General features: G+C 41.3%; 1 protein-coding gene across 1 annotated transcript in view; it reads left to right on the plus strand.

The window, feature by feature from the left end:
* The window catches only part of fut8b (fucosyltransferase 8b (alpha (1,6) fucosyltransferase)), an 80,522-nt gene that overhangs the window by 57,230 nt on the left and 4,326 nt on the right, over positions 1 to 18,966 (plus strand). Inside the window, 7 exon segments of the mRNA XM_035679147.1 lie at positions 822 to 936; positions 5,199 to 5,387; positions 5,389 to 5,439; positions 6,394 to 6,433; positions 6,620 to 6,673; positions 10,342 to 10,512; positions 11,692 to 11,986. Coding sequence (XP_035535040.1) covers positions 822 to 936; positions 5,199 to 5,387; positions 5,389 to 5,439; positions 6,394 to 6,433; positions 6,620 to 6,673; positions 10,342 to 10,512; positions 11,692 to 11,986 — 915 coding nt within the window.

Genomic DNA, 18,966 nt, shown 5'->3' on the forward strand with positions numbered 1-18,966 from the left:
GTTGTAGGCCTAAAGTGATTCTTAAATTTTACAAATATGTAGCCATTATACAACAAATAAAAGTCTTGAGTCATTCTAGCTAGGCTAGTTATGGATTCCAAATCCAAAAACAGAGAAGTCTCGGTGAAAATTGGATAATTTAATAGTGCGTGAACAGATTTGTTTGCTTTCACCACCAACGCTGCTGGCTTGCTGGTCCTTTTTCTCTACTTATCACATTCACACTCTCCATCTCACATCAACACATTTTCCTATTGTTATAGTTATGATGCACAGTTCATTCCATTCCACTTAGCATGTTGACACACATACCTAAGACCTGCGGCAATGCAACGTTACCCTACCCTTACCCAATCAGAGTGAGAATAATTTGGACCCAGCCCCACTCGGGTCCAAGGAACTGAGTGTAAAGAACTTTTTACTTAACTCTTGGCACTAATTATAATTGGCTACTTTGGGAATAAAGCACAAGGCATGATAGACTTGTTGATGTGTTAGTTAAGGAAATAGGGTCACATGTTTCATCCAAGTATTCCCCGATATGTGATCTACAGCCGGATATTATCATTGTTAATGAGAGGAAAGTGTCTGTCCTGAACATGGGGTGTTATGTTTAATTGCAGTGTGTAATAAAGGTCCTTTGCCAAGAGAGATGTAGTTTTGCTGTTTGAATTATGAAGGCCACATCTGGAGAGTGTGCTGCTATTTGTATATTGTATTACAAACATTAAAAAACAAGTGCCCAACAGAGTTTGTCAGAATCACTGTCTCTCTTCAGCTCGTTACTTAAATAATTAATGTTTTGAACTATGTGCCTACAGGTCCATCATGACAGATTTGTACTACCTCAGCCAGGCGGACGGAGTGGGCGAGTGGAGAGTGAAGGAAGCTAAAGACCTGTCGGATCTCGTCCAGAACAGAATCACCTACCTACAGGTATCTACAGATACACCTGCTGCTTAGCCAACTGGCCTTGTACTTTCTCTTACACACACAAACGGAGTCATACACACACCCACATGCAAACGCGGTAAGCATTTATTCGAATGTTTCTCTCACACATGCAAACCCACATATGCGTTTTTTTAGGACATCTTTCACACTTGCTTGTCTCATTTGCACCATCCATAACTGTCAGCATCAGATTCCACGGGGAGCAGGTGAGGTGTGTGATAGCAGCCTGTTTCAGCAGTCGGATCTGACAAGCAGGATTCTTGTTTCTTGTCAGCGGTTTAGTGACACACGCGCACACACATGCACCAAAACACATACACATGCAGACTTGCAAAATGACAGATCGACAGACACATATGCAGAAATGCAAAAATGTCTACGTGGTACAAAGACAGACACAAACACACATATTTACTCAGGCTTATATAGATGCACATATGCTTACAGCTCCACATACACAACCTGAGACCAATGACAAATCCACTCACCCCCAGCCGCCCAACTCCCCTTTCCCAGTTCTGTTGCTGCTGGGTTCTCGGGTGGGGTGGTGCACCGCGGCACCGGGCCCTGCAGCATTAATGAGCCGGTGTGTTTGATGAAGAGGACCCAGTCAGTCTGGCTGGGCGGAGACAGCACCACTAACAGCTGCTGTCACCACCGCTGAGGGATCACACCGCTCCACCAGCTGCCATCACTAATTCATCACACACACACCGAGTCGTGCACAGATGGATTCACCCACACCTACACAAGCAATTGGTGCATACGCACACATGCCCCGCCATAAGATTGATGCAAAGAGATGCTCTGTGTGTGAGTGTGTTGCTATCTCTCTCACACACACACTCACTCACACATCTATATGTACACACACAGACAGACTCCTCCCTCGTATCCTGCTGTCTCTGCCACCCGTACCAGCCTCTCCCTTCGTTCCTGGTTTAACTAACTCCATCTCTGCGTCTGTTCCATCTGTCCACTCACAACATTCACTGAACATGGTTGGCTTCTTCAGATAGATTTCTGTTGGACATGCTTTAATCTATTTTTACACAATAATCCTTTATATAGTGGTATTAATTAGTAATAAGCAAGTGTGTTTTTGGCATTTTTGCACTGCATCTCCAGAGATCAATTGTCACTCAACAAGTGTGTCCAGTACCTTAAAGTTATCATTCTTAAAGGAGCTATAAGTAGTGTTTTTATATTAACAATAGAGCACATGACTACATGTATGTGAAAGACATTCCTCATTGTTATGAACCCATAAAGATCCATCACCGGACTCTGCTGCAGTTCCCTGCAGCTCTACAGAGCTTTATAGCATCTTTCAGCTCGTTGTTTTGGTTTTCTGATCACAACTTTACTGTTTAGGTATAGTCTCACCACTCTCAGCAGAGTCATTTTTGGTCACAGCAGACTGAAACTTTAGTGGAGCAACTAAGCTAAAATCAGCAGAGCTAAAGAAATTACATCCATTACATTACTAAAGAAGAAAGACTACCTTGTGTTCTAAAACAATAATAGTGAACCTATGAATCCTCTGGATTATTTGAAATGGTTTTTGTTTTCCACATATTGTCCAGTGCGTGCATGCATCCTTTTCTGCGCATGGGTCCACAATTTGAATCCAGCAGCGGGAAAGGTCAGCAAGTCACAAATACATCTTCTATACAAAGAGGCATTTACATAATGCAAAACATTAAACTTGCAGTGGGCAAAACCTCTGTAAACCTATGCAAAACCCTCTGCCTCTCTGTCTGCTGCCTCATTATCACTCTTTCTCCCACGAAACCCACAAGTTTGAACAGCAGCAGACGGGGTCGGCCTCCACGCCACATGGTTCGTGCCACACACTGACTAATACATACATTATGTGCTCGGATGCCGAGCTCTGTCGACAGAAAAAAAAGCCCTGTCAATAGGATCGCCCCTTCTCTGAAATGACCTATGATTGGGTCAGGCCACAGGCTAGATTTTCTAAAGCATGAAAACAGAACCAGGGAGGTGCAGAAGTCTAGTTTTCCCTCAGACCACTTGAATTACAATGTAATGAAAGGTTATTGTGTAAGTTTATCCCAATCACATTGCCTACCCCAGCTTTATATGGCTGTTGCTGAGAAATGTTGCTAGCAGTAAATAGTAAATTGCTTGGATTTTCTGACAATAATATTTGAGTTTTCTCTAGATGAAGCTTCGTAACAGTTCGGTCATTGTAGATGGACAACTCAGTCCCTCTAAGTGACGCACTGTTCACATGAAAGGTGTCATAATATATGCACTACAGGTGGTTTTCCTCTAATGGAATCCATGAGAAAAATGCAAAAAACTTCAATAATCATTCTGCAACTGCCTCTATGTTCTACACTCAAAAAGCACACCGTTTAAACAGGCACTTAACCTACAGTACAGAGCGGTACTCAGAGGCCGCCTTTGTGCACGCATCTGCCGTCATTATCCTTGAACCAAGTCTCTCAACGCTTAGGAGTCATTCCAGCCTCATCATCATCAACCCTGGATCCAATGGTGGACTCCATGCCACAGGGCCTGTGCCACACATTGATCACATGCAGACATTGTGTACTCAGATGCCGAGCTCTGTCGAAAGAAAAGCTTTACGCGTGTTCTTTGTCAGGACGCCACTGTAGATTATTAGTACAGTAAGCTTACACCTATGGGGCTAGTAGTGCAGTGGCAGCCTGTAACTCCGAGGAAATACCTGTGTGGCTTGCTCTGTCAGCTCGATGGCTGCTGTACTCTGTTCATATTATTGAACAGCAGTGGTGGTAATCAGTTTTCAGCACCTAAAGGGGCCCCTCCTCTCCTCTCCTCTCCTCCTTTCATTTTTTTTTCTTATTTCCTCTCCTTGCCCCTCTTTTCTTTTGCCTCCTGCCTTATTTTTTTTTTATCCTCTCATCTCTTTTTCTCTTCGTTTCCCTCTCCTTTCCTCCTCCTCCCTCTCTTCCTCTTCCTCTCCTGCTAGTGTGTGATAGGCAGCGTTAGCCGGTGGGTGCCGTGCGGCCTGATTACTGTGAACCATCCACAGCTGCAGCAGCCTAATGAGGAAAACACTCCCATCAGCCGGTAATTGCTGTTTAGGAAGCTGGTTGGCACGAGCATTGCGGAGTCGCTCAGACCGGCTGCCGAGCGAATCACAAACGGCCCGGCAACTCATCGACAACACAGCATGTGTCACTCTGTTGGTTTCCACTTTTTTTTCTTTTTTTTATGCTGAAAAGAGAAATCCTTGTCTCTTCCCCCAGTGCCTCTCATTTGGTATTCTTCCCCTCAGACTTTGTATGATATTGAAGCTAATTTATGAGATTGGGGGCGGGGGGTATCAGAGAGAAAGGAGAATGAGCAAAGATAGAGTGGTAGAAAACAGGAGAGAGTGATGGGAAAATGGAACGAAAGCAGAAAAGGGGGCACTGAAAAGTGAGGCAATGAGAGAATACAAGAGCAACAAAAACGATTAAGGAGGAAAAGGTATTGAAGGATAAACTATATTTTTCTTATTGTCAACAATTTAATGCATCTCTCAATACTTTCGGATTCCCCCCTGTCATTGGCACTCAAGCCAACTGGTTCCTTCTGAAGACTTGAATCTTAAAAAGCTGGTCTCAAATATGTAGTTTAATTCAAAAGGCGCAGTAATTTCCTAAAACAGCTGTGCGCTGTAAAACAGGAATAATATGCATTTGCTGTGGACTGTATTCAAATACACATTAATACGTATTCACGAGTATTTACAGCAACAGCATGGTGTATGTGGGTTGCTCTCAAAATGAACTACGGTGCTCATGTTCATAGTATTAAAGACACCTGTCACCCAGTATAACAGTGGGACTCATCTATGCGTTTAATAGTGTTTGGATAACAATGGTGAAAAGAAGCTATATCAAGCTTTGACGGTACAGATGCCACAAACTATAGAATAGTGCCAGTTTTGTCCTTTAACAAGAAGAAGGAAAGAGGCCGCAAAAGATAGTCAAAGAGGAATTTGCAAGGTTATCACAGAGAGAGAAGAGAATAAGAAAGTGACGGGTAAAGAGAAAAGGGCAAACTGAGAAATAAAGTGAACAGGTGTAAAATTAGAGCAAAGCATGAGACGGACAGGCAAAGGGAACAAAGAAAACAATATCAGCCATGTGTTATTACAAGTCAGAGAGCAGGGCTTTGAGAGATACAAGACGAAGGTCAAGCAATAAAAAATGTTGAAACGTTCCTTCCTCTCCTCCTCCTAGAACCCCCCAGACTGCAGTAAGGCGAGAAAGCTGGTGTGTAACATCAATAAGGGCTGTGGCTATGGCTGCCAGCTCCACCATGTCGTCTACTGCTTCATGATCGCTTATGGCACCCAGCGCACGCTCATCCTGGAGTCTCACAACTGGCGCTACGCCCCCGGCGCTGGGGAGACCGTCTTCGCTGCCCTGTTCGAGTAACACCTGCACCGACCGGCCTCCTGGGGCCACCACTGGACACTGGGTCAGGTTTTAGGTACAACACACACACACATCACACACAAACACACACACACAACACACACACACACACATACCGGCCTCATAAGCTACACACAGTCGTAGCCTCAGTGCTGCCTGCTACGATTTTGATTGGTTGCTTAATAATCAAGCAACCCCTTGCTTTTTATTTTGACTGTCCCAGCTAAAAAAAAAAGGGTCTGCCAGACCCCTCTTTTTGTGCTGCCACAGCGAAAACAAAGTGTGAATTCCCTGGCTAAGCAGGGCTATGCAATTCCTGTTAAAGCACTTTGGCAGCCAATGTAGCAGCAGCAGGTTATTGTTCAAAGGTTTCATTGCCAAGAAATCCTGTGACTTGATTTCAGTAAACAATCCGCTACTCTGACCTGCAGTGAGTTTCTTCTTGTAGTGTCTGATAGAGACAGAGATTGTAGGGAATCATTTTTGCGGTGTTTTCCATTATTGGTTAACTCCTGAGGTCTTTGGTTCACCATGTCCTGTAAACTGAGACTTTCTTTTATCATGGACTGTCCACGACAACAGATATTAATTTCAGCGATTACAGAAAATTAACTTCTTAACTAAAGAAAACTGCATCCCTGGATTGTTGCATAAACTAGCTAAAGGGTTTTATGTTTTTACATTGAAGGCTTGTCTTACATTTTTATACACTATACATTTCCCTGACGAAAATCCACTTTGACATTAACATTTAATCTTGTGTTGAATGTAAATATTGTCCTTTTCTTAAAGCGTGTAAGTGAAAATCTACTTGAACTGACCACCCCCTGAGCATAGTCCACTACTATACTCTTGTGTATGAAAGACACAGACATTTTAAATATCCACCAGTGGAGGCCTCAAAGGAGTATAGACATCTATTCAAGGTCTCGGCATGTAATTAGCCCTCAAACTAAACTTCCTCGTACATATTTCATGTTCTCACCAGTACCTTTAGCAGCTTGAGGCTGCTGTCAATTTTGGTCACCACAAGGAAGGTTAGAGGCAGGGTCCATTGACCATTAGGGAAACAGGCTCGTGGGACGGGAAAAGAGCCATAGCTACTACAGTGTAATAGGGGGAGTAACAATTAAAAATGGTAAGGTTTCTGAAACCAGGATAAGATCCAGGGGACGGCTAGGGTTCCCTCTATGTGACTGAGTTGGCTCTCCTTGGCCAACCAGGAGAGTGTCTGGGTGAGGTCCACCTGGAGAGGGAAGGACTTCAGAGTTCTACTGGTGGGTTTCATTACTACCAGCAACCCAATAGGAGCAAAATACCTGCAGAACTAATGACATTCCCATCAGTCTCAGCTGTACTTTTTGTTAAGTAGTAATTCGTAAAATTGTTATCATGATAACACACTAAGCTAAGAGGTGGTGAACATGGTAAGCACTATACCTTGTATATGTCAGCATGTTAGCATTTACATTTTAAAACATGTTAGCATGCTGATGATAGCATTTAGCTCAAAGCACGTGTGTGTTATTAGAATTCTGAGCCAGTCATGGACTGCCCATAATGAACACTATGTTCAAGCATGCAGTAGTTCATATGTATACCTGGTACCAGAATACCTTAGACCGAAGATCGATGTGCTTGTTGGGGGAAATGGATCTCCCTGCTAATGCAAAGTTAGTAGATTCATTATGAATGAGATTGCATATAGGCACGAATGGAATTTGAGATTTTTAATATGATTAATGGGTAGTCCTACAGTGTAAGTGTGTTTGCCTATGCTAAGCTGACAAAACCAAAGCATTTGTAAATAAAGATAAGTGATGATTTGCAGGTTTTACAATGAGACTGTGCCATCCTCCCTCTCTCTCTCTCCCTTGCTATCAATTTCTTTCTCGTTGCCTTCTTGTTCTCATCACTGCTCTTCATTTTCCTGCTATCGCTTCATTTGACTTGTGCTCTCCTGGGCTCTCCCTTCTTATCTCCTGCTCTCCCAGCGCCTTCCTTCTCTTATTCTCCTGCCTTTCATGTGTCCTTTTCCACTATCTAATGTCTGTCTCTGGTGTCTGTCTCAGAAACAGCCTCCTATAGTTCCATATATGCCATCTGGCTGCTCACAGCCAACAGTCAACTCACTACAAACGCCACTCCTCTCCACAGGCCTTCTAGCATTCGGAATTCTAGTCATAATAAAGTTTTTGCAATTTGCAGAAGCAGTATTTTCTATTGATCAGTCTACTAACTAGCTAGGCGTAGCTAATGTAAGCCTGTTGGGTACTTGGTCATGCCTGTTTAGTTAACAGTGCAGGCAAGAACATTCCTTGGGGCACTAGACCACAAAGGGATGTTAAATCCTGGGATTAATAATTACATATACATTGAATATCTCATTAATTAGGTAGAATATTGGCCCTCGCCAGTACAATTACACCATTCTCATGTAGTGAATAATTATCTCTTGAAAACGTGCAATGGTGCTAATACAAACACCTAAATTTGCAAGTGGCCTTTTATTTTGTGGTTGGCCAGTGTTTGTTGCCTAACATGCAAATCACTTGAGATGATGAATGGTTTTGCATAGTGCCTGGATGAAAGGGAGCTTTGCACCTTTTAGGACACTAATTTTGTTTTTCCAGTCTCTGCTGTATCATTTCGTGGTAAATGCCACCCCTCCTTGGTGGTCACCTTCGCATAAAAATGTGCTTACTGCTTTGGGTATACTATAGCAATTCTTTGTATTTTTGCCTAACCTTGTGTGTATGTGTAACTGACTTTGTTGGTATTTTGTGTAGCAACCCTACCAGATTCCACCTTTCCTCATTTATTTTTGCTTTCTGTTAAGCGCCCTAGGATGTGAGACATTTATAGACAAAGAGAGGATGCATGGTATACCCATCTGTGACAGGAGAAAATATAGCTTGGGGGAAAAAATCAAAGATAGCGATAAAGTCATTATGGGACCGGCTGATTTTCTTCCCACAAATGGGAAAAACATTACCAGAATATCCACATAACACACAAGCTACCCTTCTATGATTTGCTTCGTGTCAGAAGAAATAGTCTAAAAAGAGAAAATAATTGAGAGTATGTTGATGTTACAGGAGGGGGAAAGAAATATATGTATTTTATTAAATAGCATATAATGAAAATGTTGATATAGTTGCCCGTCTCTCTTTTAGGGCTGGATATTGCTTGAGTTTTTCATACTAGTGCTTATACAATCACCTAATTTTCGGTTTGACACCAAAAACAATATTTTTTTCTATGCCTTACATTGAGAAATATAGACACATTTTTATATAAAACCCTTTTTTCATTTGACCAAAGAAGCCAAAGTTCTTAGCTGTTAATAATATATTGTCATCCAACACAAGCAATTATACAAAACATTGCCTTAATACAACTTGGCAAAAAATTGGCAGAAATGGGGGTTTAATTTAGGAATTACAACTACAAATCTGGCATTCACTGCCAGTTTTTTAGAACTTTACAATTTTAGATTTTAAGCACTACAGACAAATTTCTGTCAGTGTTAAAAGAAAAGAATGAGATTTCAATACCCATCCCTACTGTCTATTTAGCCGACTGATGCATGTTGCTGTTTTACTCCAACTTTTATGTTCAATGGACAGCATGAGAGAGCTTAGCACCATCTCGCAGGCCTGGTATAACGAAATTCTGAACACACAAATGGGAAACCAGTCTTCTTGTGGAACAATGGTTCGTTGATCAAAGAGCTAATTTGCCAAAGAGAGTGTATTCCTTTGAGGTTCTCTGTAGAGATATTACTGCCTTATGAGTGAGTCTGAGAGCAGCAGGAGAAACATAATGTTCCCTGCCATGTAAAGACTGGAACAAGAGTTCTCCAAGTTCATAAACTCAGTCTCAAATGTATTATGAATGGAGAGGCTCCGTATTTTGTGTCTAGATGGTGTCACTTTTGGTTCTCCGGTTTCATAGCTGTGTTAATCTTATGAAATATTTATTAGGCTCAGTATACATCATAGGCTTAAAATACAGTGTAGGAATTCTGGGTCAATGTAGGCCTATATGCTTTAAGTCAGGATGCATACAGGAAATTTATGCAGAGGCTTTGGAGTTGTGATGAAATTTCGAAGAGCTTTGTGATCTAATTAAGTAGCTGTGGGAGGAAGACATACTGCATATCTGTACATTTGTGCCAAGAAGTGCAGGCCTCAAAATATGCCCATTCCCCCTTACGTGAATCATGCCAATGCTGTTATATAAGCAAAGACAGGCCTGGGAATATTTTTTCTGTTCAATATTTAATGCTTCTACCAATTTATATTCAGTTCATGCTCAGGCAAACACACACACAAATTGAAGCTTCTGTTTCTGTCCTTGTTTTTAACATGTTTTTTTTATGTACCCTTTCTGTGAAAGGCCATTTCTAATGACTCATTATGCCATTTATTTGGAAGTGCGTTGTGGATGTGTTTGCAGCCGTATTAGGGCCTGTCTGCAGCAGTTAGAGAAGCCACTTTAGTCTGACAGAACACAGGCCTCAAACTTGTTTTTTCGTAAATCAGGGGTTTACACACGCACACACGGACAAAAAAAACTCTCCTCGGGTTTTAAGACTGAAAGAGAGTGAAGGTTTTGTCTGCCAGGCATATCCCTTCTGGTGAGATGAGATTAGCTGGGGCTCTTTGTATGTATGTGTGTCTGTGTGTGTTTGTGAATGTGCATTTCTTTTTATTGTTGTTTTATCTGAATCTTCATTAGTCACTGTTAGATGCTCTTTTTCTACTATTCACAAGACCCCATACATGTGCATGTACATGTTCATGTGTGTTTCCATGTACATTTCTCAGAGTGAATAGGGGAAGGTTATATGTGTGTTTGCAGGCTTGTGTGTGTGTGTTTTTTCACTTTTGTTCACACATGCAGGTGTGCATCATGCACATGTGTCTTTGTGTATGGACAGTTGGCCTTGATGTGTATGGAGGTCTGGCAGTGCATGGGGGCTTTCTGCTGCCCAGAGAGGTGACCTTCGTAATCAGTCATGCTCAACCTCCCGCCCAGGGCTTCTGCCAAGCAGGACTCAGCCTAAAGGGGCCAATGCCAGACCATCAACCACCCAATGCCTCCAATCCAGGTCCTTGCATCAGCCCCTGGCCCTACACATCCTTGATAGAAAGGATCTTACCTTGGCCTTTAAGCAAGGACAGGCAAAGAGCAGCTGTCAATCACAAAAGCTGGACTCACAGAGGTTGGAGGATTTGAATTCATGCTGGAAACCTAACCGAAATGAATATAATAGGGCTGAGGAATAATCTCCCTGCATCATATTTTTATTTTTCACAGAGTATCATAATATATTGTAGTTTTGCCAATAAAAACAAGACTGAAAAGCTCAGTTAACCTACAGATGTTGGTCAGTTTTATCCATTATTCAACAGATTTGACCAATTTGACAGAAAGCTATGCTGACAATATAATTATATAATATTGTATTTATTGTAAAATTATATACAATATAAGGTGTCTTACCTGAACAGGTAAACCTGGTATTCTTCAGAACTAAACATAAGGCAGTGACTTTCCTAATTGTACACACACACACACACACACACCCTCCCAAAAAAACTTCAATGGGTGTGTAAAAAAACTCATGAAAGGCCATATTCAGACCAACTTTTAGCCCTGCATGAAAAACAGACAAAAAATTAGAACCTGCCTTTTCAACCTTTGCTGGGCAACAGTGTAATGTCATCTGGCGAGGCGCTGTGTTGGACATTGCTGACCCACGTGGTAAATTACTTTGTAACATGAACGTTTATTTCTATTGTTTACCTTGCAACAGTCAAAACAAAAGATTTGATAATTGCAGCTGTAATGACTTTCCACAGTTTTAAAATCCTGTCCTGAGTATTATAAGTCACTTTGCAGTGTTGTGTTGTGTGATAAGCAGTCAAAATCAAGGATATATTATTCAAACCAGCCTTCCTGGATCATATTTCATGTTTCACCTGTACCTGCATGGGGGTAGCATGTGAGCATGTGAGCATTTGCTGCTTTTCTCTGTGTTGTATCATTATAAATGGGATTTATTGGGGTATGAACTGTTGATTGGACCAAACAAGCAATTTTAAGTCATTATTTTGTGCTCTAGGGAACAGCGATTGGCATTTTTTACTAGTTTCTGACATTTTATAAAATAAACAATTGGTTAATAGACAAAAATATTGTTTGCATTTATTACGATAAACATAATAATTAGTTACAGCCCTAAGCTTTAGCTTTAGCTTTCATACATTTTTTAAATTGAAGTATTGAATCCTGAGTGTCTTATACTCAACATGCTCCTTTTCTGACCATCCAGGAGAGGCCCATGATAAGGACGTCCAAGTTGTGGAGTTGCCAATAGTGGACAGTCTCCATCCTCGGCCCCCCTACCTGCCCCTGGCGATCCCAGAGGACCTGGCCCCGCGCCTGCACCGTCTGCACGGCGACCCCTCCGTCTGGTGGGTGTCCCAGTTTGTCAAGTACCTGGTCCGTCCACAGGCGTGGCTGGAGAAGGAGATCCAGCAGAGCACCGCCAAGCTAGGCTTCAAACACCCCATCATTGGGTAAGGACACTCAGCTATCACATCTCACTGTGTATGGCTTTGTCTTCTCCTTTTTCTGTGCTTATAAACACTTCACTAATAATGACTTTGTTTCTATAGCATATCTCTGCAATTACGTTAACAAAGTGCTTCACAATCAAGGCAAACAGGAGGCATAGGAAGAAGAAAACAAAGACATAGCCGTAAGGGCTATGGGGGAATACAAACACTGCTTTGGGTGAGGTTAATACGAGGTTAATACAATAGTATTAAAAGTAATTTAAAGTGATGCTAGTGTTTTGTTTGGTTAATTTTCTACCTTTATTTATGCTTGGAAAGCTTGTTCATTACTTCACTTCTTTACAGCTCATATTCATGCAAAACAACTCGTTTAAAGAAATGTAATCATTCTGTAGTCATCACTCAGTATTTTCTGATAGTGGTGGTATGATATGTCTGATTCTGCCTTGCTTAATGTATTAATGTTTCCACAAGATTTATTGGTCATTAGTTAAGGGGTTCTCAAACTTAGATCTGCATCTGATTTTTATTCAAGGTCAGACGTCCGGAGCCATTAGTGAAAACAAAATGACATTTAACCACCTACATTTCTAACCAACAACACTTACACTTTGAATGTAGGAAATGTGTACTGGTCAATACGAGGCACATTCTGTATCTGCGATTTCGGAGCTGATAGCAATCGTACGGTATGTTAATGCGTGAACTCGGCAGACACACATTCTCTCTCCAGCAGTTAACGTTGCCATGACAACAATGTCAATTAGGAAATAAGCCACATTAAAACAAAAAACACAACTTGTGCTTTAGGTTTTTTTCACCCGCAATTCTGTTTTTAACAACAGCAGCCATGTGCGGAGGAGGCTTATGTCTCTCTCTCTCTCTCTCTGTTTCTCTGCAGAGCATGTGCAATTGTCACTTCACTGTACAGGAGGGGGAGAGCAAGGGGAGATTGTCCACTAGTTAACCGATGGCGTCTGTCTCTCAGGCAGATAAACAATTTTTTAAAATAAAAAGTCATACTCAGAACCCATCTTGTTGGTAGAAAATGTTACACTTCAAAACACATTATATTCATACTCGCTCGGTCCAGATGTGGATCTGGTCTAGTCCCTGCTCTAGTCCAATCCAAGTCATTTTAATACTGATACCAAGTCCTGATCTGATATTGTTGTTCAAGCAGTTAAAAAGCTGAATACTGAATAGATGACTGATTTTAACATCAGTAAAAACAAACAAGAGGGAAGCGTATTACACAGTTAATGAATGCATTAAAATGAATAGCCTGGCAGCTTTTCTTTTATCTCCAATAGCCTTTGTTAATTGAGGGATAAAGCTGTCTATATTCTATATTTTTCTTTGTCTATTGTCAACAAATCCCATGAAAAGACCAAAAACAATGATTATATCCTAAAAATGACTGTCTGTGCAGCCAAAGCCTGATATAGCTTATTCCTCCATAGAGCTCCATTGTTGTCCAAAAACTATTAAAAACACATAATCATCAATCATCAGTAGGAACAAACAGGCTTGAGGCAGAGTGCCACAGACAGAGGAGAGAAGTCAATAAGTATTGAGAGACAGACTAACACATTGTTGGTTTTGGGCTTTTTTGACAATAAGAACAAGACTACAGCCACGTTAAGTTACATGCTAATGTCAACATGCTAACATGCTCACAGTGACAATGCAAACATGCCTCACAGTGACAAATGCTACCACATGCTGATGTTAAGCAAGGATAATGTTTACCATGTTTTTGCAGGTATTTGATCATAAACCAAAGACAATGGCGCTAAATTAAAAGTTAATGGATCAAACTTGTTATAACTCATCCTGAGGAGAACATGAAGGTCTGTAGCAGTTCATCCAATACCTGTTGAGACATTTCACACCACAAATGTCAGCCCTGCTGGTGGTGCTAGATGAGAGATTGGGGAATCGCCAGAGTCAGCAGGCATCACCCTCTGGGGAACATTAACTTACAAAGTGCTACTTTCCGTTTCGGCCAAAGTGGTGCACCAACAGACCGACCAACATTACAATCCCCAGAGCCATGCAAACATGTCTAAAAACAATACAAAATAATGCAATCCTTGTCTTTTAACAATCCTCTTAGAAGTGCACTTCCACATTTGAGACAAAAAGGCCTCCACAGTCTGTACAATGCACCTCAGTGTCCTAATATCTGAGTACACCTAGATATTACTTTTCATGAAATCTGGCCTAAATGGTGCAGATGAGATGATACCAACCGGTCCAAACATAGCATTATTAGGTCTGATTTCAGTCTTTGATATTGTCCTGGTTTGAATTGCAACAACTCAGCATTGTGCTGTCTCCAGAGATTCTGCTCTCACAACTTGGAACATCTTGGGTCCAGCGCAGCATAATTGGAAAAGTATTCATTAGTCAGAGGTGCTCAGTTCCCAGGAGGGCCACTCCTTGTGGGAATGTATGCAGTCACAATACTGTAAGCCACTTTTGATAGAGGCTTCTAAGAAATGGGTTGAGCATGTTTAGCTGTTTATTTTCTTTCTCTATATCCCTGTCAGGCGCTCAGTCAGCAAACATTCATGTGCTTCTTTTGACTCCTGCATCAAATACGTTGCAAATCATTTTCCTCAGTTTCTTTAAACCTACTTGGTCTAGAAAGTTGGGAGGGGATTTACCATATTATGACAATGCATATAATAACTGGTAAGCTGTTAGTCTTGGGAAAGTATATAAAATGACTTTCAGGTACTTTGCTGAGATTGTCTAAAGTTTTTTGCACTGTCCCATGAGGCTGACTCCACCCGGCTGGTAAAGAAAGTAGTTTAAAACAAATGCTAAGAGTTATATTCTAATAGTTGTGAAGTCAGCCTGGTTTAGTTCTGTCATTCCCTTCATATCCCTCACATCCGTATGTTCATAGTCTCTGTGCTCGCTTCTCGCCCTTCATAACTACTCTTTTTCTCACCTTCTTCTTAATATTATGCTGCGAGCAACTGTCGCCGTTCTTTCTTCGCTTTTCCTGTCCTGCTCTGCGTAGCTCTCACTCCCTCTTGTTACACTCTCTCTCTTTTTTCTATGTCTGTCTGTCTTTTCTCGGATGCTCTTCTCTTTGGTTTTTACCTCTCTTCCTTTCATCACCCTAGAAGCTGCCATCTCTTTCTCCAAGCCCTCTTTGACTCTCCTCCCCCTTTCTTTCTCATTTTTTTTTTATTCTTGTGACTCATCCCAACTTTTTCAATCTCCCCGTCCTCTCACATCCTCTCATTTGTGATCGTTGCTCCATCTCCATTTGTTCATCCTGCTTCATGATTTTTAAAATTTTTATATTTCACACTCACCTCTCCCTCACGTTCCCCGGGCGCACATCAGGATTCACAATTCTCTTGCTCTCATAGTGTTGCACACATCTCTGTCACTGTTCTTTGTGTTTCCCCCTCTGTACACTCATATATCCCACCCTTTTTCTCCCTCCATATCACTGGGGAAAGGCTTATTGAAATGTAGTGCTGGGTAGAACAGAAGTTTTTATCCCTTTTTTTCCCCTTCCCTCCCCAGCTCTTGATACATCCACTCCACTCTGCACTGATGTTGCAACAAAGTGCCTGTGTGCTTCTACCAGCACTGTGGGGGAAGGTGATACGTGTGTATGGAAAAGTGAGGGAGGGGGTGAATGTGAGATGGAAAAGTGGAGTTGAAAGAGATCCATAGTGTCGGTGCAAGAGAAAGGCGAGAAAGGGGACAGCAGTGGGAGAAGCAGGGGTTGATGGAGAGAGTACCAAGAGGAATAGGACGGCAGCTTGTCCCCAGAGCACCCAACAACCGCCAGCCGACCCCCACATGTCTCAGTCACCGCCAGCACCCTGTCCCTGCCGCTCCCTTAGGAAGTGAGCTGCACAAAGGCTGGAAGCCATAGACTAAAAAGCAGTTCCACCCTGCCACCATTTAAGGCTCCCTAATGGCCGTAAGGATAGTCAGAGAGAGTGAGAAAGTAGGGTTTGTGCTTCTATTGCAGATACCAGAGCGGTGTTATTGCCATGGCAATGTGGTTACCAGGAGGTGGATTTACAGTCTATATCTTTTTATAATATCTTGTGTCAGGTCAATTCTGTATGAATAAGGCTTACAATATATTGTGTATTATATACTTTTTTTAAATCACAGAATCTCAGAAAAATATCTTTTCAAGAATCAGTAAAACAAAAATGTAATAATATGATTTTAAAAATACAGTTTTCAGCAGAAAATCTGTTCATGCTTTTTTTTTTCCCCCCTAACTTAAGAGCCGCTGGTGCATAATAAGCAACTAATTAGCATTTTCACAATTTTTTACTCACTTTATATTAATATCATAAAATTTTCTGAGCTGTTGCTTGTTGCAAGAGAGCCTCATTTACAATAAACTGCAGTAGTTGGCATCTTCTTGCAGCAGGAAACCGAACAAATCACTAAATGAAGTAATTTGGTCTCCACCAACTCCTGAGGGAAATATCTGGCTGTTAGTTGTTCCACTATGATCACCAGCTAGTCACAAACTTTGTCTGGCAGCAATTTGGCACTGGGGAGGTAAAATACAGAGAGATTTTAGAGGGTTTTTTTTTTTTTATGAAAACAGCTGCCTGCTGCGTGTGTAAATGACGTTGATCAGAGTTGTAAGAGTGAACCAAAACAATTACGTTTTTGGCCTCCAAATCAAAACAGTGATCCGTAAGAGACGGACTGCGAAGTCAATGATAATTCTTCATCACTATTGATTATTGCAGCTTTAACATTTTACTTGGATCTCTACTTCCACTAGTATCAAATAACAGGTTTGAATTGGGTAATTTATTACTTAAAGCATAATTTAAAACATATGATTTTATATCTATATAAAGTATCATACTGAAAAAGGGGAAAAAAAATTCTATGATATATGAGTATTATATTAAAGTGGAGAAACGTAGAAAATGTGGACACTTACATACAAGGCAGGTTTGTATATGACCATAACAAACACTAGATCTCGATCCAGTTTATCACCTGTGAGACATTTCAGAGCAACGTGTTAGATGGTGCTCTCCATCACCATCATCAAAACACCAAATGAGATACATCTTTTAGAAGAACGGTGTTAATACCTCCAGTTCCACCGACAGTCGGTGCTAAAAGCACTGAAGGTGTTCTGGGGGCTCTTTGTGGCCCAACACTTTATTAAGATTTTGTTTGCCTCTCATTACATTTGTCATCCTTCGTAAATATAAATCCTAAGAGCAACTTTGACTTGCTTTTGATGTCAAAGTACATGTTGCTTGAGGAGTGATTCTGCAGTATAGATGTAATATGGTATGAGTGGTTTTCTAAAGATTAAAATGCTAATGGCAGCTTTGGTATATTTCGAAAGCCAAGTGGCCCAGAGTTCCTGTATTCTTTGTCATAGGCAGCTGAGGTCATTGTCAAACAGAAAAATGTATTCGGTCTATAATCTGCCAGAATCAGCACTTGCTCTATCTAGTGTGGGTGTGTTTGATGTCTTTAATGTATCCTTTTACACCCACCATGAGGATTGCCCTGCCTTGCCAGTACTGTATGAATAGAAAGAAATGAATTGAATTATTGTGGCGGTAGTGTGGGAGAGTGCTGGGAGTGAAGGAGGGAGGGAGGGAGGAGATGGCTAAGAGCTAAGCAATGTCTCAGTGCGGCCTCTGCTGCTCTGCTGGAGAGAAAAGGGCAAGACAAAAAGAGGGTTCACAGGAACAAAAAAACAGTAGACATGAAAGAAGCGAGGAAGCAGGAGAGAGGGACCCTGACAAAGGTTGGAAAATCCTGGAGTCGAGACCTCTTTCTGATCAGTGAGACGGAGCCGAATGAAAGACTCCGACACCCCTGGCACCCACTCATCCACTTGTTCACACTCCATTCTTTGGGTTTTATTTGCCACGTAAATAAAGGGTCTATTTCTCCGGCGAACATCCCCAAAAGTCACTGATTGATGCAAGTGGTCGAAATTAGGTACAGCCTGTTTATTCTCCTTCTCTGAACCTCTGACTCTTTCTGTTGTACTTTTTTTACCTCATTTTCAAAAAAAGAGGTAGAGGCAGCCTGGAGGTGAGAGAAGCTGTTTGAATCTCTAAAGCAACTGGGGAATCCTGAATGGAGACTAATATTCTTCACTAAAGAGTGCTTAAAAAGGCTCCTGACCCCAGATGTTTCAGTGGAGCGGCTCCTGCGTCAGCAGTAGAGAGCTGGTTGTACTGGGCTGCTCTCAGATGGAACTATATGAATCAATACGTGAAGGTTGAACATTTTACTTTTTCCTCTTTGATTTTTACATTTAATTCGTTCCTCAAGGCGAGAAGTCACAATGCAGATGTGGTTGGGTAGTTTTGTAATTGAATAGTTCTGGATGGAATGAAATTGCGTTTTCAGCATCCATCACTTTGAGGGATGCTTCTCTGTCAGGAGAGGAAATATTTCCATTGTCGCCCATCCTTTGTTCTGTTTACAAGTTGTGCTTTTTTTGTCATATGTACAGCTGGTGACAGCACTCTCTCTTTGTCCTTGCTTACTGGAAGCGATGACAAGGACACTGAAAAAAATACAGCTGTGTTGGTTATTTCTCTGTCTGTCTTTCTTAAACTTCCTCTCTCTGTCACCGTTTTCTTTTCCCTTTTTTTCTTTGTCTTTTGTCCCATGATTTTTTGTTTTGTTTGCGTTTATACCAACAATGGAAAGGTTCCCAAAATATGCCATTCAAGTTGAAGTGCCGTTTCTTTTGCCGTTTTTTACTTTGACAGAAAAAGAACCACTGCTGTGAACCACAAGAAAGACTGTAGAGTTAAAAATAGGTTCTCTCAACAAGAATAAAAAAACAAAATAAAATGCCAGTACATCAACAGTAAGGTCCTCAGTGTTTATCAACAGCCAGTGATGTTCCTTCACCTTGTTTTACCTCATTAAGATTAATTTGTAGATCATCCACTCTTCAATATCATGCTTTAGGACAG

The sequence above is a fragment of the Morone saxatilis genome, unplaced genomic scaffold, assembly GCF_004916995.1.
Source record: "Morone saxatilis isolate NCDOM2014 unplaced genomic scaffold, NCSU_SB_2.0 Contig7, whole genome shotgun sequence".
NCBI lineage: Eukaryota > Metazoa > Chordata > Actinopteri > Moronidae > Morone > Morone saxatilis.